The sequence below is a fragment of the Heterodontus francisci genome, chromosome 9 (assembly GCF_036365525.1).
Source record: "Heterodontus francisci isolate sHetFra1 chromosome 9, sHetFra1.hap1, whole genome shotgun sequence".
NCBI classification, from domain to species: Eukaryota; Metazoa; Chordata; class Chondrichthyes; order Heterodontiformes; family Heterodontidae; genus Heterodontus; species Heterodontus francisci.
This window is the reverse complement of record NC_090379.1, coordinates 80462981-80490512: the sequence shown is the minus strand read 5'-3', so window position 1 is coordinate 80490512 and position 27532 is coordinate 80462981. Positions and strand designations below refer to the sequence as shown.

Genomic DNA, 27532 nt, shown 5'->3' with positions numbered 1-27532 from the left:
GGTGGTATAGATAGATGATTGTGCAAAATTGAGAGCCTCAGGAAAGTAATTCTGATGGAACAATTCAAAATAGTGTCTCTTCAGGAAAAATGTCCCAATTGGAAGATGGTAAAATAAAGGATAGCACAGTTAAGGCAGATGGTTACGAATTGATCCACAAAAACAATAGTCACAGGCTCCAGTTTGGAAACTTTCAGAGAAGTTGGAGAGATAGGAAGGTTGATAACGAAAAGAGATCTGCTTCTATTGTTATGAAAGTACTTCCTTTTTTAATATTTTTGTGAGGACTCCGGTTTTAAAATTGCAGGAGTGGATTCCTTTGCAGAACTGGAGTGATTCCATAGATGCAGGACTTAGTTTTTCTTTTAAAAAAATGGTCACTGGAAGGACTTTGTTTAAAAACACTTACATGAAGTCACATGGCTTCAGCTAAGTAAACAGCAGGTGCCTTCTGACTACGGGAATTGCTTACATAGAAGTGACGTGTCAAGATTTATGGAGGTTTTGTTTTGAATCAGTTGGGGTTCAGCCTGCTAAAAGGGAAGACCAGTTTGTCCTTTCTTCACCTCTCTGCAATCTGTGGTACTTGAAATCCTCAGAACCCGCCATTTTTGGAATTTGTACATGTTGCCACCTGGCCAACTCGAACTACAGCCAACTGTCACAAGAGGTTTCCTCACAGTTTCCAAACAATGCACACACTGAAGTGAATGAAAATAAAGGCCGGAATTTGATCAGTACCCCCCCCCCCGGCAACAAGCGGGCTGGTGGCGAGGGGGCCATTCCCAATGCCTTCCCGTCTCCGCTGCAATTTTATGCAGAGATACAGCGAGAAATGGCCGGCCCGCCCAGGCCAATCTAGGCCCTTAAATGGCCAATTATGCACCACCAGAGGTGAGGTGAGAGTGACTGCCCTTGACATCATGGCAGCATTTGACCGAGTATGGCATCAAGGAGCCCTAGCAAAACTAAGGTCAATGGGAATCAGGGGGAAAACCCTCCGCTGGCTGGAGTCATACCTAGCGCAAAGGAAGATGGTTGTGGTTGTTGGAGGTCAATCATCTCAGCTCCAGGACATCACTGCAGGAGTTCCTCAGGGTAGTGTCCTAGGCCCAACCATCTTCAGCTGCTTCATCAATGACCTTCCTTCAATCATAAGGTCAGAAGTGGGGATGTTCGCTGATGATTACACAATGTTCAGCACCATTAGTGACTCCTCAGATACTGAAGCAGTCCGTGTGGAAATGCAGCAAGACCTTGACAATATCCAGGCTTGGGCTGATAAGTGGCAAGTAACATTCGCGCCACACAAGTGCCAGGCAATGACCATCTCCAACAAGAGAGAATCTAACCATCTTCCCTTGACATTCAACGGCATTACATCGCAGAATCCCCCACGATCAACATCCTAGGGGCTACCATTGACCAGAAACTGAACTGGAATAGCCATATAAATACCGTGGCTACAAGAGCAGGTCAGAGGCGAGGAATCCTGAGGCGCGTAACTCACCTCCTGACTCCTCAAAGCCTGTCCACTATCTACAAGGCACAAGTCAGGAGTGTGATGGAATACTCTCCACTTGCCTGGATGGGTGCAGCTCCAACACTCAAGAAGCTCGACACCATCCAGGACAAAGCAGCCCCCTTGATTGGCACCCCATCTACAAACATTCACTCCCTCCACCACCGACGCACAGTGGCAGCAGTGTGTACCATCTACAAGATGCACTGCAGCAATGCACCAAGGCTCCTTAGACAGCACCTTCCAAACCCGCAACCTCTACCAACTAGAAGGACAAGGGCAGCAAATGCATGGGAACACCACCACCTGCAAGTTCCCCTCCAAGTCACACACCATCCTGACTTGGAACTATATCGCCGTTCCTTCACTTTCGCTGGGTCAAAATCCTGGAACTCCCTTTTTTACAGCACTGTGGGTGTACCTACCCCAAATGGACTGCAGCAGTTCAAGAAGGCAGCTCACCACCACCTTCTCAAGGACAATTGGGGATGGGCAATAAATGCTGGCCTAGCCAGCGATGCCCACATCCCTGAATGAATTTAAAAAAAACTTAAGGGCCTTCTCCCGCCACTGCTGGTATTTTACATGCAGCGGGCAGACAGCAAAGGCCCCAAGAACACAGTCAGGTAAAACCTGGCGGCCTTCTTGCAGGCTGGGGGATCCCTCCTGATCGGGCACCTTCTGCCCCATGGAGGGCCGCCCCACTGCACAACACTCCTCCACCCTCCTTGCCTCGCTGGGGCTCGGCTAATTGTCTCCAGTGAGGACCCAAAAACCTACCTTTGCTCCGGGGCCGTCCTTCACCTGGTTTGCGATGGCTGGCTGTAGTCCCAGCAGTGGCCACCACTCCCATTACTGGGATTAAGAGCTGCCGGCCCGCTGATTGGTCAAGTCCTGTCCAACGCCAATTAAGGGTCTGGGGAGCGAAAAATCCTGGCGTGGCTCCCCAGGCCCGGCAGAGGTGGGCTCACCCCCGACTTTTCGGCCAGTGGGAGGGGCCACCGGCCCAATGTAAAATTCCGGCCAAAGACTCCTGCTCACTAGCTGCCAAGAAGTTTCACCAGTTGAACAGCAACGTGCTACACAGCCAAGCTTCGACCCTTTATAGGGTCTGCTTGCAGCGTGACCGTGCTACCTTCCTCCAGAATTTATACTTGCCACTTTAGAAACTCCTATAAAAGTGACTCTCAAACAACTTGCAGGTACCCTTTGGAATAGTACTACACTGTACAGATCAGAAAATCACAGGTACAATTCTCAGTCTGAACTTGAGCGAGCTAATCACAACTAACACATCAAATGGAGTGCAACAAAATTGGCCAAGTCATCTCTACTTTGCAAGGAGGAACATAAAGCATTAGACTGTTTGCATTCCTGATCAGGAGCAGGAACTGTAGCTGATGTTTTATTTTCCCTATTGCAAGTGCAGGGGCAATGAAACTAGTTGTGTAATACCTCAACTGCTATGCTACCAAGTGCCTTCTGCTTTAAAGTGTTAAAATGTGAACACTAAAGCTGACAGGGTGTTTTTTTTTAATGATTTATGGAATGTGGGTGTTGCTGGTATGGCCAGCATTTACTGCCCATCCCTAATTGCCCTCGAGATGGTGAGAGTGAGCCACATTCTTGAACTGCTGCTGTCCAGGTGGCAACTGTTAGGGAGGGAATTCCTGGATTTTGAAATAGTGACAGTGAAAGAATGTTGGTACATTTTCAAATCAGGATGGTATGTGACTTGGAGGGGCACTTGCAGATTGTGGTGTTTCCACATGCCTGTCCAGGTAGTAGAGGTTGCAGGTTTGCAAGTTGCTGTTGAAAAAGCCTTGCTGCAGTGTATTGTGTAGAGTGGAGGGAGTGAATGTTTAAGGTGATGGATGGGGTACCAAACTAGCAGACTGCTTCGCCCTGGATTGTGTCGTGCTTCTTGAGTGTTGTTGGAGCTGAACTCATCCAGGCAAGTGGGGAGTATTCCATCACACTCCTGAACTGTGCCTTATAGATGATGGACAGGCTTTGGGGTTGGTGGGGGTGCAGGGAGGGGGGGGGGGGGGGGGGTTGTTGGTGATGTTCAGAAGGTGTGCTGTTCAACACACAATTCCCAGCCTTTGACCTGCTCTTGGAGACGAAGTATTTCAGTATTTATATGGCTGGTCCAGTTAAGTTTCTGGTCAATGTAACCCCAGGATGTTGATGGTGGGAGGATTCAGTGATGGCAATGCCACTGAATATCAAGGGGAGGTGGTTAGAATCTCTCTTGTTGGAAATGGTCATTACTAGGTAGTTGCGTGGCGCAAATGTTCCTTGCTACTTATCAGCCCAAGCCTGAATGCTGTCTCGGTTTTGCTGCATGCGGGCACGGACTGCTGCATTATCTGAGGAGCTACGAATGGAACTGAACACTGTGCAATCACCAACAAACATCCTCACTTCTGACCTTTTGATGTAAGGAAGGTAATTTAGTTGAAGTCGCAAAAGGATGGTTGGACCTAGAACACTGCTGCAATAATGTCCTGGGGCTGAGTTGATTGGCCTCCACAACCATCCTTCTCTGTGCTAGGCATGACTCCAGCCAGTTGAGAGTTTCCCCCGATCCCCATTCATTTCAATTTTACTGGGATTCCTGGATGCCACATTCAGTCAAATGCTGTCTTGATGTCAAGGGTAGTCACTCTTACCTCACCTCTGGAATTCAGCTGTTTTGTCAATGTTTGGACCAAGGCTATAACGAAGTCTGCTGCTGAGTGGTCTTGCAGAACCCAAACTGAGCATCTAAGAGTAGATTATTGGTGAGTAACTACCACTTGATAGCACTGTTGAGGCCACCGTCCGTCACTTTGCTGATGATTGAGTAGACTGATATGGCGGTAATTGGCTGTCTGGCTTTTTGGGGGGAGGACATACCTGGGCAATTTTCCACATTGTTGTGTAGATGTCAGTGTTGTAGCTGTACTGGAACAGTTTAGCTAGGGGAGCAGACAGTCCTGCAGCACAAGTCTTAAGCACTACAGGGCCCATAGCCTTTGCTGTATTCAGTGCCTTCAGCTATTTCTTCATAATATACGGAGTGAATAGAACTGGCTAAAGACTGGCATCCGTGATGCTGGGCACCTCAGAAGCCTGAGATGGATTGGTGCTTCTGGTTGAAGATAGTTGCTGGGCTCCGCCATCATTGAGGATGGGGATGATCGTGAAGCTGTCTATCACCATTCACAACTGGATGCAGCAGGACTGCAGAGCTTTGACCTGATCCTTTGGTATGCAGTCCTATGTTGGAGCTTCACCTGGTTGGGACCTCATTTTCAGGTGTGCCTGGTGTTGCTCCTAGCATGCTCTCCTACACTCCTCTGAATGAGGGTTTGCTGGTAATGGTAAGCGAGGAATATGCTGGGGTGAGATTATAGATTGTGGTACAATGCAATTCTGCTGATAATGGTCCACAGTGCCTCATGGATGCCCCGGTTTTGAGCTGCTAGATCGGTTCTGAATCTATTCCACTTAGCACGGTGGTAGTGCCAAACAGCACGATGGGACTCATCCTCAATGTGATAATGGAACTGCATCTCCACAAGGACTGTGGTGGTCACGCTTTCCAGTATTGTTTGCATGCATAGATGCATCTGCAAAAGGTGCGGATGAGGTCAAGTAGGTTTTCCGCTCGTGTTTTTTTTTAGTAAGGAAGACTTTGCATGGTCGACTGGGCTGTTTTATTTTTTATCATTTCTGATGCAGAGGTTGATGTCAGATGGTCTGTCTAGTTTTATTCTTATTCGACTTTTTTGAAACAGTTCGATACAACTGAGTGGTTTACAAGGCCATTTCAGAGGGCAGTTAAGAGTCAACCACATTGTTGTGGGTCTGGAGGCACATGTAGGCCAGACTGGGCAAGGACAGCAGATTTCCTTCCCTTAAAGGACATTTGTGAACCAGATGGGTTTATAATGACAATCTGGTAGTTTCGTGGTCACCCTGACTGATACTGGCTTGGTTAGCTGAATTTAAATTCCGCAGCTACCAGGATGGGATTTGAACTCGAGTCTCTGGAGGATTAGTTCAGGCGTCTGGATTACGAATCCAGTAACATAACCACTGTGCTACCATTCCCTTGTCTGTGGTATCTTTCATGGTCGAATAATACAGCTACTCATAATCTAGGTTCGCACAAAGAATGGCCACTTCGAAAAAGTACCAGCTGGCTAGTAATGGTTGTGTTGTTATATTGCAGTCCTGGACAAGAAGAGGGGAGAAAAGTAGGGGGAAGAAAATTCCCCTGTTTCATGGGAAGTTAAGTGGAGGCCGAAATACACTAAGGGCTGTGTGCTCATTGTGATGTAAATCACAGAAAATTAGTTTGCCCCTACCCATCATTTTCTGACATTCATGGCTCGCTGAAAGACCCTTGTGTTTATCTTATTGTAACAGACATGCTGGAGTGAATTGGTATGAGAGGATTCCTGCAGCTCAGTCTGTAAACAAGTTCTGAACACAGCCACGTCAGTGCCATCAATGCTGCCGAGTAGTTACACAGTTCAGAGGTCCTCTTCCCTAATGCCATTCCAGTGTATCTGTTCCCCTACAGAGGATGCACACAATAACACCTTATAAATTATAATTCTCAAAGATAGGAAAAAAGCTATTTGCTGCAATTAATGGTGAAATAAGTACTTCCCTTCCATCTAAAAAACAATGCTTTTGAATTCATCAGACACAAATTGAGAAGAATATTCCATAAACACACCAGTATAATTCCTGGAAGGAAATGTCACATTTCATTTCATACAACAGGAACTTTTGGTCACTAAATTCTCTGAAGCTTTGCCTGGAGTATGGAGAGTCTGATGTACTTTAAATTCCAGGGACGTGGCTGACAACAACCCCAACTTGGGGTCAGCTCTGTAAACTAAAAGTGTTGGTACTGCTACTTCTGAAAGTACCAAGAACTACCTAAAGAGGGAGTTTTCTTTGCAATTCTGAAACACCAGTCGTGACAGCAGCAAACACAAATGCTACCAATCACAATTTTCACTAACTGTGCTCACACACCATTTATGATGTTCTCTCATCGGTATCCTGTACAGATTGTCCATAATATTCAGGAAGTGGCTACAAAATAAAGCTGTGATTGTTGACTTTCAAATAACCTCACACACGTTTGAACCTGCATAGCTGCTTTTTACTTTGCTGTTGTGACATCCATTGTAGTAATTTCTAAGAATGGATTTCACGGCAGTGTAAGTCAAGTTTATTACAAACTGACACACTTTGTGGGCATTAAGGTAGGTTACATTTCATCCACAGTAAGCCAAAATTCAAAGTCAGTGCAACCAACATTAAAACCTCCTACATCAACAATGCAGGTCTACATATACTTTGGAAATAATTAAAAACACAAAAAAATAAGCTCAGTTCAACCACATGTATTAGACACTTTACAGGAAATGAATCACCACACCTAATTAGCGCATTTGTTGTAAGTGTGAATAATGTCTGTGCTCTTGTATGAATTTGGTAAAAAAGCAACTCCTTACTGCATGCAATTAGATTAATCTGCACTAATCTACGTGTGTGTGTGTGTGTGTGTGTGTGTGTGTGTGTGTGCTAATGATTTCAAAGTGCTTCATTTCTTCAATCTAGAAGTCTGATTAGTTCAGGACTTTGTGGAAACTATTGGAAGCCATTACTTGTGTACTATATTAAAAAAGTTTAGTGCAACTATTCACAGCTATGTATCTTCAGCACCTTTTGTGTTTATTTTAAATTTCCAGCATTTGCTTTTTTAACTACTGGTTTCACTTGCACCTGTACTGGATAGATTTTGCAACGTGTCAAATAAAGCACAAATAAAGAAATATGCAAAAATTAGAATAAAACATTTTTATTCTACAAATGCATTATGTAATAGTGTAATTACTTAAAATGTTAGCTTGAGATTGCAAACTCTTATTATATGAGTGCACTTCAAATATAGACCTGGATTTTCTGGTAAAATAACGGTGAGGCTAATGGCGCTAATTATTGAAGTGTAAACTGGACTGCAACTGCACATGCAGTTAAATGTGGAAATGGGAAAGTTGCAGTCTGAGTTGTCCTGCTCTTCTAGAAAATTCATGATAACTATATCTCTTGGCATTAAAATATGTGGAACATCATGAAATCGTGGTAGTTAGGTGATAGGTACCCATTAAACTCACCAAAAAAGACTAGGGCTTGTCCATTCCAGTGTAAGTAATTTTTTTTAATGGAGTGATAAGTATTAATTACTGCCAAACAACCTCTCTGGTACTGAAAATTAACTTTGACAAATGCGGAGTCTCGTCCTTTCAGATTTTATTTACTGTTGGAGATGTTTAAAAAATTAAATAATTAAGTAATTTTTTTTTAAAAACCTGTTCTTTATGAATCTTCTCTCTCTCTCTCAATCCCAAGATGAAAGGAGATACACAAGGCAGTTTCAAGCAATCTCAATTTCTGAAAGGAAGTACACAAATAACAAGAGGACAAATATGCAGTTCAATTAAAACCCAATTAATTTAAAATACATCTAGGGATATAAAAGGGGAACTTGTTAAATATCAAAAGTATCTGACTCCTTTTGATTTGTGAGGGGTTAATGTGGGCAAGGAGCAAAACAAAATAGAATGTGTAGATATACATAATGGATTGTCACTTATGAATGCACTGTAAGTTTATCATGATAGAGTTGGCACATGTATATTCATTATAAAGGAGATTGTTACAAGGAATGCAAATACTTGGTATGTATAGATAGCTGCTATGCCCTAGATATTTATCAAAAATTAAACAATGATGTGAAGAGATAGTTCACTGAGAGGCAAAGATAATCAAAACATAAATTCTCTTTGTTGCTTCTAGTAGGCTGGATAGCTTGCAATGCAGAAGCAGTCTAGCTGTTCGCAAGATGATAGTGCACACGAAAGCAATGTACTTGAAGGGTTGCTATTTCATTTGGGCAGAAAGCTCACCCAACGGCCTAGACAGTAAAGCTACTGCTTCTCATACATAGGGGCCATCAGACTGCGAATCATGCAAACAAGCCAGCATTTCAAAGTCATCACTCAACGTGTCCATGTTTGCAGATAAAAATCAACAATGCTGATTTCACCGACCAGCATCACCTACTGTTAATACCAGACACTGCTGCTCCACAGAATGAACTGCTGCTTTACCATCCCCTCCTTCTTCAGGGATACATCCTTTGGAGCAGCAACAGCACATGGATTTATAACGTTACAGAATAATTAGAGGAAGACCATTTGACTTATTTTAAGTTCAACCATCCAGAGAGATCTTAACACTGCCCTTCCTTACTTACCCTGTAGCCATCCGATTGTCCCTTAAATAATTCCAGGGTTTATGTATCTAGTATTCCACCTGGAAGTTTATTCCATAAGTTAATCACTTTTTGTATATGCTTAACAACGTTGCATACTTTGACAAGATTTTCAGGTGGAAAAGTCCAAGTCTCTCTTATCTTTCCTCATTACTCAACCCTCTGACATGAAGGATCAACCCACTAGCTCTTCTCTGGACTTCCTCCAGTGCTTGAATGTCTCATCCCTTGGTGAACAGAGCTGACTGCGAAGTTTTACGAGAACACTATATACAGTTTGGTCATTACCTCCTCTGACTTGCATTCTACCATTTTGGTTAGATAATTCGACATCCAATTAGCTTTGTTGACTGCTGCCTCTCTCTGGTTTAGCATCAAATCTACCAAGACTCCTCGGCCTCTTTCATCCTCATCCTTAGCTATTTCAACACTATTTATGAAGTGTTGTTCAGCTTTGCTTCCCACGTGCAGCACTTTCATTTTTCTGCCAGTGTTGTGCTCACTTACTTATTTTGCCCAACTGTTGTTTAATTTCTGAGCTGCCTCTTTCAACTGTATTGCCTCTCCTAGTTTGACGGCATCTAAAAATGCCATAATTTATGTACATCAGAAACAGCACCAGTCATAATATCCAGCTCGGAGGTACCCCACTCAATGTTTCTCCCCTAACCAGAGTTCTGAGTCTCCCATCTTCCAGCCAGTTTCTTATCCATTCTCAAGGAAAATCCTGAATCTCCACAGCTTTGAGTTTAATAGCCTTCAGCATGGAACTCCTTTCAAAAATCTTTTACAATTCGATGTACATGCAATAAGACTTACCACAATCCACTTGGGTGGATCTTCCGTTCTGACTGCTGATAAGGTCATCTGTACATCAACTAGTTAAGTTTACTCCACATATTGAATTATACAATTTTATTGAAGCAAGATTCATGCATCTGCAGCTGCCAGTGTTTGCTTTGACAACCTTTTTGAATACTAACACCACATTAGTCTGTTTCCAGTCTACTGGCACCTCACTAGTTTAATTGACTCCCTCATAATAAAGGTTAGTGGTCTCCACCCTCGTCTTCCTCAACACCCTGTGAATCACAAAGCATATGCTTTAGCTTTACAGAGATGCATGCAGGGAGGTGGGGCAATTAGCAAGCAACTTAACTTACATTACTCTTATGAATGCAGAAGCTATGAAGGAGGAGGGAAGGATGCATAGTTTCAGCATTGTCAGGCGTGTGTGGATGTTAGGTGAGAACAGCAACAATTCAGATATGATGCCTGCAGAGCGGAATAGTCTGCAATGCCCAAACACTTGATATCTGGGCTGGCACTTTAATGATTACTTGAGAAAGCTACTGGAAGGCTGCTAATGCCTATGGAACCAGTAATTAGTCAAAAGAAGCAGCAACAATAACCTTTAAAGTAAATGACAAAACAGATTGTTCGGCTTTATATAATCCCTTTAACATTATAACACAACATATTTCACTCTCCAGATTTGTCAACAATCTGCTTGCAAAGGCACAATTAATCAGCCACTAGATGGTGTCCAATGTGCTCTGGAGCCACTTGCCCTCTGAAGTTCCTTACTACCTATGTGACTCTACAGTCAGGCACTGCATGGTATAGTGAGTTAGATCCAAAGTCTTCTTTGGCCTCCTTATCACGAGACACAACAAGATCAATGACACCAAATGTGCATCAAATTTTATCATTTCAAAGCAAGGTGTTTGTGTGAATGCATGACAGCACAAAGAAATGACAGAGTAAGCAACAGCAAAAGCACATGGGAGGCAGAGAGAGAGGGGGGGGGGAGGCAGAGAGGGGGGGGGGGAGGCAGAGAGGGGGGGGGGGAGGCAGAGAGGGGGGGGGGAGGCAGAGAGGGGGGGGGGAGGCAGAGAGGGGGGGGGGAGGCAGAGAGGGGGGGGGGAGGCAGAGAGGGGGGGGGGAGGCAGAGAGGGGGGGGGGAGGCAGAGAGGGGGGGGGGGAGGCAGAGAGGGGGGGGGGAGGCAGAGAGGGGGGGGGAGGCAGAGAGGGGGGGGGAGGCAGAGAGGGGGGGGGGGAGGCAGAGAGGGGGGGGAGGCAGAGAGGGGGGGGGAGGCAGAGAGGGGGGGGGAGGCAGAGAGGGGGGGGGAGGCAGAGAGGGGGGGGGAGGCAGAGAGGGGGGGGGGGGAGGCAGAGAGGGGGGGGGGAGGCAGAGAGGGGGGGGGGAGGCAGAGAGGGGGGGGGGAGGCAGAGAGGGGGGGGGGAGGCAGAGAGGGGGGGGGGAGGCAGAGAGGGGGGGGAGGCAGAGAGGGGGGGGGAGGCAGAGAGGGGGGGGGAGGCAGAGAGGGGGGGGGAGGCAGAGAGGGGGGGGGAGGCAGAGAGGGGGGGGGGGGGAGGCAGAGAGGGGGGGGGGGGAGGCAGAGAGGGGGGGGGGAGGCAGAGAGGGGGGGGGGAGGCAGAGAGGGGGGGGGAGGCAGAGAGGGGGGGGGGGAGGCAGAGAGGGGGGGGGGGAGGCAGAGAGGGGGGGGGAGGCAGAGAGGGGGGGGGAGGCAGAGAGGGGGGGGGGAGGCAGAGAGGGGGGGGGGAGGCAGAGAGGGGGGGGGGAGGCAGAGAGGGGGGGGGGAGGCAGAGAGGGGGGGGGGAGGCAGAGAGGGGGGGGGGAGGCAGAGAGGGGGGGGGGAGGCAGAGAGGGGGGGGGGAGGCAGAGAGGGGGGGGGGAGGCAGAGAGGGGGGGGGGAGGCAGAGAGGGGGGGGGGAGGCAGAGAGGGGGGGGGGAGGCAGAGAGGGGGGGGGGAGGCAGAGAGGGGGGGGGAGGCAGAGAGGGGGGGGGGAGGCAGAGAGGGGGGGGGGGAGGCAGAGAGGGGGGGGGGGAGGCAGAGAGGGGGGGGGGGAGGCAGAGAGGGGGGGGGGGAGGCAGAGAGGGGGGGGGGGAGGCAGAGAGGGGGGGGGGGAGGCAGAGAGGGGGGGGGGAGGCAGAGAGGGGGGGGGGGAGGCAGAGAGGGGGGGGGGGAGGCAGAGAGGGGGGGGGGGAGGCAGAGAGGGGGGGGGGGAGGCAGAGAGGGGGGGGGGGAGGCAGAGAGGGGGGGGGGGAGGCAGAGAGGGGGGGGGGGAGGCAGAGAGGGGGGGGGGGAGGCAGAGAGGGGGGGGGAGGCAGAGAGGGGGGGGGGGAGGCAGAGAGGGGGGGGGGAGGCAGAGAGGGGGGGGGGGAGGCAGAGAGGGGGGGGGGAGGCAGAGAGGGGGGGGGGGAGGCAGAGAGGGGGGGGGAGGCAGAGAGGGGGGGGGAGGCAGAGAGGGGGGGGGGAGGCAGAGAGGGGGGGGGGAGGCAGAGAGGGGGGGGGGGAGGCAGAGAGGGGGGGGGGGAGGCAGAGAGGGGGGGGGGGAGGCAGAGAGGGGGGGGGGAGGCAGAGAGGGGGGGGGGAGGCAGAGAGGGGGGGGGGAGGCAGAGAGGGGGGGGAGGCAGAGAGGGGGGGGGGAGGCAGAGAGGGGGGGGGGGAGGCAGAGAGGGGGGGGGGGGAGGCAGAGAGGGGCGGGGGAGGCAGAGAGGGGGGGGGGAGGCAGAGAGGGGGGGGGGAGGCAGAGAGGGGGGGGGGAGGCAGAGAGGGGGGGGGGAGGCAGAGAGGGGGGGGGAGGCAGAGAGGGGGGGGGGAGGCAGAGAGGGGGGGGGAGGCAGAGAGGGGGGGGGAGGCAGAGAGGGGGGGGGGAGGCAGAGAGGGGGGGGGGAGGCAGAGAGGGGGGGGGGAGGCAGAGAGGGGGGGGGGAGGCAGAGAGGGGGGGGGGAGGCAGAGAGGGGGGGGGGAGGCAGAGAGGGGGGGGGGAGGCAGAGAGGGGGGGGGGAGGCAGAGAGGGGGGGGGGAGGCAGAGAGGGGGGGGGGAGGCAGAGAGGGGGGGGGGAGGCAGAGAGGGGGGGGGGAGGCAGAGAGGGGGGGGGGAGGCAGAGAGGGGGGGGGGGAGGCAGAGAGGGGGGGGGGAGGCAGAGAGGGGGGGGGGAGGCAGAGAGGGGGGGGGGAGGCAGAGAGGGGGGGGGAGGCAGAGAGGGGGGGGGGGGGAGGCAGAGAGAGACAGAGAGAGGGAGTGGGGGGGGGGGGGGGGAAGAGAGGTGCGGCCAGAGAGGGAAGGGGGGGGGGGTGGGGGGCTGAGATGGAGGGGAGGGGGCGGCCAGAGAGGGAGTGGGGGGGCGGGGTAGGCGGAAAAGCTGCCCGCAGCAATGTGATTGGGAGCCAAACAATGACTTCTGCTGGATATCACTGATTCTTAATTAACTGTGTGAAAAGCATTTTCAGGCAGGATCTTGGTCCTTAAATACAACTCATTTCATATATAATTTTACTGAAAAGTATGGAAATCTAAAGGCAATCACAGTGTAACAAAGGCAGACATACCTCCCAACACTTTAGTTTGGCAATTGATGAACTCTGGCTTCTTGTCTGAAAGATATCGCTGAGAAATATTGTGAAGGATTTGAAAGAATGTGCACTTCTCGGAGGCTGTGCTTGCAACCCACTGGTCAAAGGCATTCTCAAACACAAGGTCGAATTCAGGACAATCCTGAAAGAAAATGTTATTAAGTTGCTTGATTATGCTTTTGTAATGCAACAATGCCTATGCACAATGATAACCAATATTGCTCTACACATCCATGGACTGAGGTGAATATTATTTTCAGTTGTTTAGTTTATAACTTACAATTATTGTTACTCATGTTATGAACAGGTGAGGGGGTCTAGGGTTCCCTTTCAGCCTTACCCTGGTCTATTGTAACAGGGTTTAATTTTAAATACACCTTGTTTTTAAGCTCCCTTTGGTTCACCAAGTTCCATTTTTTAGGCAAAGAAATTAGCACATACACACACACACAGGTTTTCTTAGTTTTAAGGAAGAAAGATTGGAATTTATTAAATTTAAACTCTAATTTGATTAACGCCTATGGATACATGACACACCCACACTAGCATGTATAGACGATACACACATGCAACTAGAGACAGAAAAGAGAAGAAAAATAAAGTGGAAAAGGTTGAAGCAATATCTCAAGAGATTTTGTTATGGTTCTTCGAGCTCACTGTAGAATCCTTGTTTATAGGTATATCTTGCTTTTCGTTGGGGCCCAGTATTCTTCTTGAACCTTGTTCATTGTAGGGGACTTTTCTCTTTTGGGGTTCATGTGTCTTCAGTGGGTTTTGGAGCTCCGTGAGAAAAATGGGAGCAGACAGGAGATGTCTTTTCAATGCAGGAGCTAATAGCTTTCTGCAGGCTCTCAGTTCAAAACTGCACAACTCAGAAAAAAACCCAGACAGCCAAGCAAGCTAGTCATCTGACCAACCAGTCCAACCATGTCTGTTTGTGGATTGTATTAGAGCAGGGGATAGCTCCTTTGTTTCCTAACACTGCTAATTTGCTGTCTTTCTGGCCAGAGGCCTGGCAACCCCTTGTCACAGGCCTTTTCTTCCCAGCAACAATTTGAAATTTAATGTCCATGTGGCGAAAATAATGTTCCTCATTCTTGGCAGGTGGGGGCCTGCATGACACTCACTTTGAATTACAACCTTTCTAAATGGCATGATTGTGCATCTTTTGTAATACCATAATTTAGAGATACAGCACTGAAACAGGCCCTTCGGCCCACCGAGTCTGTACCGACCAGGAACCACCCATTTATACTAACCCTACAGTAATCCCATATTCCCTACCACCTACCTACACTAGGGGCAATTTACAATGGACAATTTACCCATCACCTGCAAGTCTTTGGCAGTGGGAGGAAACCGGTGCACCTGGCGAAAACCCACGCGGTCAGAGGGAGAACTTGCAAACTCCGCACAGGCAGTACCCAGAATTGAACCCGGGTCCCTGTAGCTGTGAGGCTGCGGTGCTAACCACTGCACCACCCAAATCTTGTAATGCTTACTGAATCACCAATTTGGGAACAGTTTGAACATGCAAACAATTTTCAGGCATTCAATAAGGTTCCACATAAGACACTATTAGCTAAAATTAAAGCTTATGGAACTGAAGGCAAATTATTGACCTGGTGAGGAGGTTGTTTAGGTGGTAGAAGATAGAGTCATTATCCCATTATCCATTATCCCTATCTCTACTCTAATTGGAAGGAAGTGACTAAGTGTCCCACAAGGATCTGTGCTGGGGCCTCAACTATTCACTACATTTATTAATAACTTAGATAACACAATAGAGAGCCATATATCCAATTTTGCCAATGAAGATTTGTGATGTAGTAAGTAGTGTAGACAGAAGCATAAAATTAGGAACAAACATTAATAGATTAGGTGAGTGGGCAAAATCGTAGCAGATGGATTTCAATGCAGATAAATGTGAGATTATCCATTTTGGATCAAAAAATGATTGCTCTGAGTACTATTAAAACAGTGAAATTGTGAACAATGGAAGTCCAAATAGATTGAGTGGTCCATGTACACAGATAATTAAAATGTAGCAGCCAGGTACAAAAACAAGTTGAATGAAATGTTAGGCTTTATAACCAGAGGTTTAGAATATAATGGGGAAAAGTTTTGCTACAGCTATACAAAGCCCTGGTTAGACCACATCTGGGCACTCAACCTTAGAAAGATCAACAAACCAAAAGAACCAAATTTACCCAATGACACCAATAAAAAAAAACAAATGGACAAGATTTCACTTTCAGAAGTGTTACTTTATCAAACCAAAATCAACATAAATTAAACATGAAATATCAGAGAAAATATCAGTCAATATATATAATTTACAGATTACACATCAAATACAACAAAAATAGATCTCAGGAATTTACTGGCAAGTCCACTCAGCAAATATGGCAACAAACAGCCATTAAGTTTGTCAAAACTCTGAACTTCTTCAGGTAGATTTCCAGCTCCTGCCTTCCAAGATACAGACACTGACTTTCATCCAATAGCAGTTCCCCTGCAATCCTGAACTCCATAAGTACAGTCTCCACCAAAAATGGCGTGCTACTCCCAAACCTCCTCAGCTCTGCTCACATGAATCCACCAGTATTTCTTCAAGTCACTGAAAGCAGCTGCTGCAACTTGTATTGGCCACTCTTTGCAGCTTGTCTGCCAAAAACTCTGCATGCAGCCTGCTAAACTCTCCAATCTAATGATCTGGGGATGACTGTCCTTACCAAGTTCCAACAAGTTCTGTCTCCTCAGAACCCTTAAGTTTTTAGTTTTGCTTTTAGTCAGTCTCAAAAACAAGCTTTGAATCCAGAGTCAGTGCATTCAGAAGATGAACAGAACATTCAACAAGGCATCTGTTCAAACAGTCTGCACACACTTCTCCACTCGTCTCACAAACCGTACTCAGCCACAATATATTGGCATTAGAAAGGACTGCAGCAGCGAATCACCAGAATTTTACCAGGCCTCTACAGGTTAGATTATGAGATTGCATAAACTAAGCTTGTATTCCCTGGAATACAGAAGGTTAAGGGGTGACTTGATTGAGGTTTTTAGGATTTTCAAAATAATTGGTAAGGTAGAGAAATTTTTTCCACTTGTGGGAGAGTCTAGAACAAGGGGACATAACTTTAAAAATCAGAGACAAGTCATTCATGAGAGAAGTTAGGAAACAGTTCATGCAAAGGGTTGTAGAAGAGTGGAACTCTCTCCACAAAGAGATGCTAGTTCAAAATAATTTAAATCTGGGCGGCGCAGTGGTTAGCACCGCAGCCTCACAGCTCCAGCGACCCGGGTTCAATTCTGGGTACTGCCTGTGTGGAGTTTGCAAGTTCTCCGTGTCTGCGTGGGTTTTCTCCGGGTGCTCCGGTTTCCTCCCATATGCCAAAGACTTGCAGGTTGATAGGTAAATTGGCCAATATAAATTGCCCCTAGTATAGGTAGGTGGTAGGGAAATATAGGGACAGGTGGGGATGTGGTAGGAATATGGAATTAGTGTAGGATTAGTATAAATGGGTGGTTGGTCGGCACAGACTCGGTGGGCCGAAGGGCCTGTTTCAGTGCTGTATCTCTAAATAAAAACATTTTTTTTTGCTAGCTAAAGGAATTAGGGGATACAGAACCAAGGCAGGTGGATAGAGTTAAGCTAAAGATCAACCTGATCTCACTGAATGGCAGAACAGGGTCAGGAGGATGAACAGCCTACTCCTGTTCCTATTTTAATTCACACTTTAAGTCAAGAATTGACTTGCTCTTCAGATTTGGGTTGTGTTCTTTCCAGCATCACTGTGAATAATTTTCAATTTCTCCAACCTCTAGTCTAATTCTACACATAATTAACTACAGGACTACACAAAGCTGCTTGTGGTACAAGTGTGTTTTGCAAAGTGCCCTGTTCTATCAACCCAAAATCAAAACATTAGTCCAGTGAGAGTATCAGAAGTGTTACTTTACATGCAAATGTGAACTCAAAAATATTGCAATCTATATCTGAATTTAGAGAAGTGCAGGTGTATTGCAATATTCTGCTGTTACTGTAATTTAGGATATCGATTTTTTTTTCAAGATTGTGGTTCATTCAAATAAAGTGGCTTTTTCCTCAAACTACTGCATAGGTATTTCTTCACAAATGGCAAATGCACTGTGCCTTATATTGTTACCTATTACAATTTTCAGAGCATGTAGACTACCTGAATTCCACCATTGATAGAAAAATAAAACTTGTTCTACTCTTTTGAGTAAATAGAGATCATCCACAAAAATGGAACTTGAATTTCCAACAGAAATCAGTCATGTGCTTGAACATTCTCATACACAATTTTTATTAGCCAGGTTTCATCACTTCACCACTAAGTTGACAGTAGATGGAGCCAGGCATGTGTAGAGTCAAGCTGGGATCAAACAACAATTAGGGGTGCCACACCTCACCTGGATTCTCCCCTCACCTCTCTAACCCAGGCATCTAGTTTAGGGTTTATTTTTCTCCTCCTTCTCTACATACAGTTCATTCTTTTCAGAACCTCAAACATTTATCTTGTGCATTGTTTCAGAGTGTTTCCAGCACTTGTTTTATTTCACATGTCTAACATTTGCAGCTTTTATTTTGCTTTTCATCAATCTTGGTTTCTATGGCTTTGCCATACAGCTGATATTTACTACTGGAATGTCAATTAAATGTGTAAGTCACACATTGCAGTATGGTTCACATTGGCTGGGGATAGATGGTATAGGACGTCGATAGCCAATACAACGCATCCTTCAACTGGGCCTCCTACTTTCCAGTTATAATAGCATCAATAATGGGGGAGGGGAAAAAAAAAGAGAAATCTTACCCACTGTTCAGATCAGCTAACTCAGGCTTTAAGCACAAGGCTAATTTTCCACTTTGGCCTCAGTTGGGAAACTGGGCACAAATCGCACTTGAAATTACTGCTGCTTTTCTGAAGTGAAGCTATGGTTTAAGTTTCTGGCTAAACTCGTTCGCATAATCACAAACAAAGTCTTCCATGAACCAGTGCAATTGTTCAGAGTAATAGAAGGCAATTTATTTTCTTCGCATTAAAAATATTAATTGAATATATTTAAAAGTGGTAACTGGTGTAGCTGAAATACAGCTGAAAATAAGCATAATGCGTCTCGTCCTCCACCTGGGTAGCCCGATTTTAAATCGCTGAAATGGCTTAAATAAAACTATACTGAACTATTTACCTGTTTCATTAGTGTACACTAGTCAGTACTGAGTAAATTAAATATATTTTAAACATGTAAAACATTTTTTAAATGTGCCCACTAGCACCATGTGCCTAAAAAACAAGCTGATTTGGGCAATTTCAGTGCAAATTAGCAGAAATCCAAGCTGGAATCTTTCTGGTTTGTATGGCTCGCTGACTTAACTCAGTGAGACCTCAGATTGAAAATATCCGAGTAGACTACAGTATATTGTTTCACCAATATTGGAAGTCTAAACCTTTTGGAGCAGGATAGCATTAGCAGAGTGACTGGGTGGGCTGCAAATGTGTACACAAAAATGTGGGCCCTTCAACGACAAAAGATCATCCTAAAAAAAAAACCGCCTCCTGTACATCAAAATAAAGGCCTGCTACCCGACCCGAACCCGACAGGACCAGACGACATATGTCAGGTCGAGTCGCTCCTCCGGGTTCGGCTTTCGGGCTAGGCCGGGTCGGGCACACACAGGAAGTCTTGCATTTTGGTCTGCTGGAGTGAAGTGTGTAAAAGTTGAAAAATTTCCCTGAGCTGCAGTCTGGGACGTCAAAGAGGAAACCTCTGAGTCTGCGCAGTGAGTGTCTCAATGTCATCACACTCATGCTGCAGCTTCCTTAATCCAAAAGTGGTAGAGTGAGTGAGTGCACTATGGAATCAAGGTATGTAACCATTCCGATGGTCGGGTTGGGCTGGGCCCGATGTGGTTCTGTCGGGTTCGGGTCGGGTTTTTATTTCCTGACTAACTGCCTATTGCTCATTTACCTTCGTGCTCTTCATTACCTGGCCTGAGCTAATACTAGTCCTCCACAATAATTTGCTTCAACCTGTGATTTCTTCCCCAGTCTTTTCTTCCACTACCACTGTCTCCATGTCTGCTGCCACTTGAAGTTTGAAAACTTGGGAGTTAGGAAAATTGGGCACTTCCAAGGATAGCCCAACGTTTATGACCCAGTCTGCATCTTTTTTCAAAGATCTGGAATTTGTAAAGGTCTATTCTGACACTGGGTCAGCTGACGCCAGGAACCAAATCCTCCATGATATGGATATAATGGAGAAGTGGAGTCAAGGTAATAGATCAGCTATGACCATATTGAATGATGGGGCAGGCTCGAGGTGCCATATGGCCTGCTCCTGCTCCTAATTCTTATGATTGAATACTGAAGCCCTACAGAAAGTGCAGCACTTCAAATATACTGGATTGTTCTGTCCTCCTTCCTCATTAGCAACGACAATGATGAATTGTGCCAGAGTCTTGGCACACCTTCCCCCATTGTTCAGAGTCCACAGTCATGCAGGTCGGATGAGGAGACACAACAATGCAGTCGGTCTGCTGCCCTTTTCCTCAGCCCTGGGTCATTTGCAGCCTCTCAGTCAATGGTGGTGCTTGCACTGTACCGGCTGGATTAAGAACACAAGTAATAGGAACAGGAGATGACCATACGGCCCTTCAAACCTGCTAAGCCAGTCAATATAATCATGGCTGATTTTCTGCCTCAATTCCACTTTCTCACCTGCTCCCCATAGCCCTAGATTCCCCGAGAGATCAAACATCTGTCTATCTCAACCTTAAATATACTCAACAATGGAGCATCCACTACCCTGTTCCAACAATTCACAACCCTTTGAGTGAAGAAATTTCTCAACTTAGTCCTAAATGATCGACCCCTTTATCCTGAGATTGTACTCCTGTGTTCTGGATTCCTCAGTCAGCAGAAACAATCTGAGTGTCTACTCTGTCAAGCCCTTCTTGTATGTTTCAATTACACAACCTCTCTTTCTAAACCCGAGTGTATAGGCCCCATTTACCCAGCTATCATAGGGCAACTCTCTCTTCCCAGGAAACAATCTAGTGAACCTTTGCTGTAGCACCTCCAATGCAAGTATATCCAACTTAAATAGACCAAAACTGCACACAGTCATAGAGTCATAGAGAGATACAGCACTGAAACAGGCCCTTCGGCCCACTGAGTCTGTGCCGACCAACAACCACCCATTTATACTAATCCTACATTAATCCCATATTCCCTACCACATCCCCACCATTCTCCTACCACCTACCTACACTAGGGGCAATTTATAATGGCCAATTTACCTATCAACCTGCAAGTCTTTGGCTGTGGGAAGAAACCGGAGCACCTGGCGGAAACCCATGCGGTCACAGGGAGAACTTGCAAACTCCGCACAGGCAGTACCCAGAACATCCTCAAAAACGCAAATTTGTCAAACATAATTTCCATTTTGTAAAACCATGTTGACTTTGTCTGATCATACTAGGATTTTCAAAGTGCATTGATAAGACATCTTAAATAACTCCAGGACTGCACAGATGTAGACCTTGTATAGTCTGAGGAAAGTGTGGGGCTGACTACATGCTTGGTGATGCCATTAATATGCTATGTGCTAGCCATTTGCTGCTAGAAGTTTGGCCCAAAGACTTCAGCTGGTCTTGACTGTGAGGACCAAGCTGTTGAAACCATTCAGGTCACTGTGCTTTTTCTTTTGGAGAACAGCGACACATATAATGCGATTTCTTGGGGTTCAGCAGAATTCACTATTAGCAAACCTATTGCTATATACCATCCTGGCATGTTTAAAGCTTTTTATAATGCTACCTTGGAGCTCACAGGGGTTACCCAAATGGCAATGTTATTAGCAAACAGTGAAGAAGCTCTAACCCTTTGTGTTCTCCACTCCTCCAGAAATATTTGAGTCAGTTCACTGGACTGTTAAACTGGGAGATGACATAGCGCAGACCATTGTACTGAACATTGTCTGGAGCCATTTCCATGTCCAGGAACATCAACGATGTGCATTTTGTTAAATGTTTGAAGGATGTATAATAAGAGTGGTAGCATGTCATTCCCAGTGCTTCTTCCTCTCCTGAGCCCTGCTTGGCACGAGTTGAAGTTAATGCCCTCAAGGTGATGTTGGAGGCAGTAGCTGAAATCTCTTTGCAGCAACTTAACAGGCTGATAGAATGATAATTTCTAGGGTCCCCAAGAGTCTGTGCCTGGCTAATGGGAAATTGTGTTCACAGCAGATTTCAAAGCAGAAAGAGAATGCGCCCCCGAAAGGTGCATTATTGTGAAGTCTCACAAGGGTCAATGCCTGGACCAATATTTTTCTGCGTGCGGTAGTGCGGGGGGAGACAGCTGGCGATTTGAAGCTCCTATACTGCTCCTTTAGCTTTTGTGCAGTTTCTGATTGCTCCAAGCCTTCCACAAACATATTGGTCATTGCATTCCATTTCAGCGTTTTTCTTTCTCTTCTGTTACCGAACATTTTGGTTCCTGTTCCAGCAGCATTACACTGGAGCTTGGGGGGGGGGGGTGGTTTATCTTGGGGTTGGAGCAGCAGCGATTATGATTACTGCTTGGTGGAGGGGTAGGGAAGTTGGGGTTCATAGTTTCTTGTGCATTGGTTGGGGTGGCTTTTAATAGTACGCCTGTTGGGTATTTTCAGGAAAGGTTTACTGATCATTAGCTGTCACTGCATTTCACAGCTTGTCCATTTTTATTTCTGGTTGAGTCAAAGTCCAGAGGCATTTTCAATTTCAAATGAATCCCTCAGAGCACAGTTGCTAATGTGCAATTTTCATGTATAATTATGACTCATATTTACATCTTACTTTTTATAAATGTAGTCATGCAGAGCACAAATTTCCATTCACAGTATGTCCTGCTCGATTTACCTGCTCTCGAAAAGCTGCAGCCAATATTTAAGCAACAAATTCAAGGGTGTTTGGTTGCTGTCACGCAATATTAGCTCCTATCCCATGGTTTTCATTTTTTATTTGTTCATGGGATGTGGCCGTCGCTGGCTAGGTCAGCATTTATTGCCCATCCCTAATGCCCTTGAGAAGGTGGTGGTGAGCTGCTTTCTGAAACCACTGCTGTCCTTGTAGTATAGGTACACCCACAGTGCTGTTAGGAAGGGAGTTCCAGGATTTTGACCCAGCAACAGTGAAGGAATGGCATAGATTTCCAAGTCAGCATGGTGTGGGGTTCGGAGAGGAACTTGCAGGTGGTGATGTTCCTATGGATCTGCTGCCCTTGACCTTCCAGGTGGTCGAGGTCATGGGTTTGGAAAGTGCTGTCGAAGGAGTATGGTTAGTTGCTGCAGTGTAGCTTGTAGATGGTACACACTGCTGCCACTGTGTCAGTTGAAGGTGTTTGGGGTGTCAATCAAGCAGGCTGCTTTGTACTGGATGGTATGGAGCTTCTAGAGTATTGAGAGAGCTGCATCCATCCAGGCAAGTGCAGAGTATTCCATCACATTCCTGACATGTGCCTTATAAATGATGGACAGGCATTGGGGAGTCGGGATATGAGTCACTCACTGCAGAATTCCCAGCCTCTGATCGGTTTTTGTAGCAACAGTATTTATATGGCTGGTTCAATTAATGGTGAGAGAGGATTCAGCAATGGTAATGCTGTTGAATGTCAACGGGAGATCATTAGACTCTCTCTTGTTGGAGATGATTGTTGCTTGGCATGAATGTTACTTGCCACTTATCAGCCCAAGCCTGTATGTTGTCCAAGTCATGCTGCATGCAGGCACAGTCTGCTTCAGTATCTCAGGAATGCGAATGGTACTGATTACTGTGCAATCATTAGTGAACATCCCCACTTCTGACTTTATAATGGAGGGAAGGCTATTGATGAAGCAGCTGAAGATGGTTTGACCTAGAATACTAACATCACCTCACCTTCACCAATCTGTTACAGATGCACCTGTCCATGACAGTACTGACGGAAGTGACTGCCGCACAGTCCTTGTGGAGACGAAATGCCATCTTCATTCTAGGATACCCTCTATTGTGTTATGTGGCACTACAGCCGGGATAAATGTAATAGATTCAGAACCGATCTAGCAGTTCAAAACTGGGCATTTATGAGGCGCTATGGGCCATCAGCAGCAGCAGAATGTATTCAACCACTGTGTGAGATTTCAAGCTCGGCATATATCCCACTCTACCATTACCATAAAGCCAAAGGATGAACCTTGGTTCAACAAACAGTATTTTATTTCATTCTTTCATGGATGTGGGCATCACTGGCAGGCCAGCATTTGTTGCCCATCCCCAAGTGCCCTTGAATTGAGTGGTTTGCGAGGTCATTTTAGAGGACAGTTAAGAGTCAACAATATTGATGTGGGTCAGGAGTCACATATAGGCCAGACCAGGTAGAGATGGCAGATTTCCTTCCCTAAAGGACGTTAGCGAACTAGATGCGTTTGTACGACAATTGATGCTAGTTTTGTGGTGCCTTTTACTGAGACTAGTTTTCAATTCCAGATTTTTATTAATTAATTGAATTTAAGTTTCACCAGCTCCCATGATGGGATCTGAACCAATGTCGCCAAGGCATTAGCCTGGGCCTCTCGATTACTAGTCCAGTGACACTGACACTATGCCACCGTCTCCCCTATAGTAGGAGTAGCATCAGGCATACCTAAAAATGAAGTGCCAACATGATGAAGCCACAACACAGGATTACATGCATGATAAACAGCGAAAGCTGCATGCTATAGACAGTCGCAAAGTAATCCCTAAACGAATGGATCAGATCAAAATCTGCAGTCCTACCACATCCAGTCTTGAATGGTGGTGGACAATTAACTAACAGGAGGAGGAAGCTCCAAATGCATCCCTAACCTCAATGATGGAGGAGCCCAGCATGTCAGTGCAAAAGACAAGGCTGAAAAATGTGCAACCATCTTCAGCCAGAAGTACCAAGTTGGTGATCCATCTTGGCCTTCTCTGTGGACCCCAGCATCACCGATGGCAGTGATCAGCCATGTGATATCAAGAAATGGCTGAAGGCACTGGATACAGCAAAGCCTATGGGCCCCAATCATATCTGGCTGTAGCACTGACTACTTGTGCTCCAGAACTAGTCTCGCCCCTAGCCAAGCTGTTCCAGTACAGCTACAACACAGGTATCTACTCGACAATGTGGAAAATTGCCCAGTTATGTCCTGTCCACAAAAAGGACAAATCCAATCGGGCCAATTACTGCCCCATCACTATTCTCAATCATCAAAGTGATGGAAGGCATCATTGACAGCACCATCAACACGGTTACTGACATGGCTACTGGTGCAGTACTTTTGGAATCCTGACACCACCCATCCTTATTGTAATAAATGACCTAGAATACACAATCTCGTCTTTGGGCTCTCGAATAGCTCAAAATGATTTCTGTTTTTTCCCCCCCCATGGGTCATATTTTTCCTTGAGTAACTGAAATTTCGATAATCCAATTAAGTGTTAAAACAGTTTCACAACCATGAGATAAAATGTATCCAGTAAATTGTCTTTCAATACCTTCTTGAAGGTTTGAAAACCTCAACTTTTCTTGAAAGCATGGGCATGGACTTGATAGCTTGGCCCAGAGTTGTGATCCTCTGACTGGCAATCAGTGCTTAATTTCCCAGAAAACATCACTAATGTTTAAGTCAGCTACACTGATGTCATTTTTATTTAGCTGTGTGCACTTTCTACTCAGCAGCTTTTCTGCAAATTATTTTGAAAAAAGGGAAAAAAACAAAAGCTTTGAGGTAGACATTATTTTGAGTGCTTCTTTAAAAAAAGACCACGGGCAACTGACTTGCTATATAAACACAAAGACAGAATGTATGGCTTGGAAAAGCAAAGTGAATTACATCTGCACACCCTAATCAACTTAGTCCCTGCCCTCTAACACTGTTTCACCTGGTCTCAACTCCCCTTGTACAATACCACAAGAGATTGTTGATATCAAGTAAACCAAATCATTACTCCAAATGAATCAGGAAAGTACAATTGGTTGGCATAAGTAAAATTGGAACAAAGATCAGGAAAAATGTCTTTGCTCATTGAGAGATAAATCAATCAAGCACGGCAAACAAAAATATAGTTGGTATTGAAAATAGAGTTAGATACTATGATGGGAGATTTTATATATGAGAGGAATGAGCATCCAAGAGCTAAATGGCATTTTCTTATATTATAATTTGAATAGATTTTCCATTGTAATGCTAGTAAATCCTGGTATATTTCCAATTCACTTAATTCAATGTTAGTAAAATTCTGAGGATTAAATAGGTTTATGTAATGACCAACAATGTTATTCAGGCTTGCTCAATTACAGTTTAACCTATTTAGTTCATTTTCCTTTCTAACCTTTCTATCTGCTCAAGTTTGTGTTAATCCTTAGAATGACTTGCACACTAAACATCAAAAACTCTTTTAAGAAAAAACTTTCCCACTGATTTGAATGATCCTGGGTACAAATACCTGTATTTTAATATTCCAACTGATAAACACGAGCTCCAAAAACAATTACAAGTGTCTAAAAGGTGCACCTCTAACTAATATAGTTGAATTAAAAAGCAGTTGACACAAGATGGCAGGCTGGAAGATTGGACAATGCTGGTCAGCAAACAATGAGAGCTTGGGCATCAGCAAAGCCAAAAGGTTTGTCTTGAGGGGTGATAAATTGAGTTTGGGGCACAAATAAAGGGTTCATTTCCTGAAAAGGTGAGTGGTAAAATTATGGAACAGAATTTCCATCGACATCATCAGCTGGCCAAAGAGTTTTTCAGAAAGTGATGGATTTAGCAGGGTAGTTGAGCAACAGGTTAGTGCAATTACACTCCTGATCCCAAAACTTGGTAACGTATTATTTCCAGTACTTAAAATACACAACTCCTTGCCAACTTGGGTGCAACAGTCTGCCAAAAGAATCTGATTTTTGCTTACTCTTTAAAACACACCACAGCTTTGAGAAAACATCACTCAGTCGCTTGCATGGTGTAGCCACGTGAAAATGGTTGCAGCTGTTTTTATACATTTATCACCAGTATGCGGGTCATGCTGACAAGTCTGCATTTTATTACCTGATTGTCCTAAGGTGTGGTGGACCTTGTCCTTGAATTACTCCAGAGCTTATGACAGTGCTGCTAGGCGTTCATACAATCATCGAATTCTACAGGACAAGAGCTCTTCATTCGGCCCATTGTGCCTATGCTGGCTACTTGAAACAGCTGTTCAATTTAGTCCCACATGCTAACTTTTCCCCATAACCCTGAAAATCATTAGTTCAAGAATTCCAGGATACTGACCAAGGAATGAGGAAGGAATGGCAATATACATGCAAGGCATGGCCATGTGACTTAGAAGGGAGCTTGGAGGTGATGTTGTTCCAATGACATTGCTGTTCCTGTCTTTCCTGCTTGCAGAGATTCTGGGCAGGAATGAACTGACACAACAACCTTGTTCAGTTGAAATTGTCATGCCCAGTAGAGGCATGTCCTATTCATAACTTTAAACATGAACTACATTCAGCACAGCATCTTCTGGAACTGAATTTTACTTTTATTTTAAATAAACCACAATGGACATTAAATGTGGACATGGGCTGCAAAGATGGCCACTGAAGGTCCACTGACCTTCGGTCTGTGTATTCAAAAACTGACTCATTGTCTCGAAAGGACCAAAGGATACCTTCTGGACAAAGATGTCATCAACGCCCATCAGGAAATCAAAAAAAAAAAGGAAATCATGAGACATTCCTGAATTTCTCCTGAAACAAAAGGAGGTAATTGTCTTTACCCGCCTCAGGATGGATGTCTTACAACAACAAACCAGGCTGGGGCTATTCAACCTAGACCCCCACCATATTTGGAAAAGGAGCTATGAGAAGTTACATGGTGGGGCAGCTGTGGTGGTCTCCTTTTAAAAATCTTTTAAAATACAGATTGTGGGAAAAGCAGCAAGCAGACAAGGCAGTACCTTTGTGCCTTAAAAAAACTGGAGGCTGTAACATCTTAAGATCTCCGAGCTTGTTCCTTTTCAAGTCCACGAGTGCAGAAAACCAACCTCCACCAATGAGACTACAAGCAACTAACTTCATGACCTGCTGAAAATCCACCTCTTCGAAAATCTTGCAATGACTTTGACATACAACTCCGGCTATCGAATCCCCCCTAACTGCACTTCAGGAGTGAAAACGTCTTCTTCACTGGGCCCGCAACACATGCCTTCCCCCCAAAAACAAG

General features: G+C 45.7%; 1 protein-coding gene across 9 annotated transcripts in view; it reads right to left on the bottom strand.

Moving 5' to 3' along the window:
* The window catches only part of stxbp6 (syntaxin binding protein 6 (amisyn)), a 324378-nt gene that overhangs the window by 85125 nt on the left and 211721 nt on the right, over window positions 1–27532 (bottom strand). For 8 of the 9 annotated variants that reach the window (XM_068038355.1, XM_068038354.1, XM_068038356.1 and 5 more), the window contains one exon: window positions 13232–13397. The exons of the other annotated variant lie outside the window; for it this stretch is intronic. In XM_068038355.1, coding sequence (XP_067894456.1) covers window positions 13232–13397 — 166 coding nt within the window. The remainder of the gene's footprint in view (window positions 1–13231; window positions 13398–27532) is intronic. 9 annotated transcript variants of the gene reach the window in all.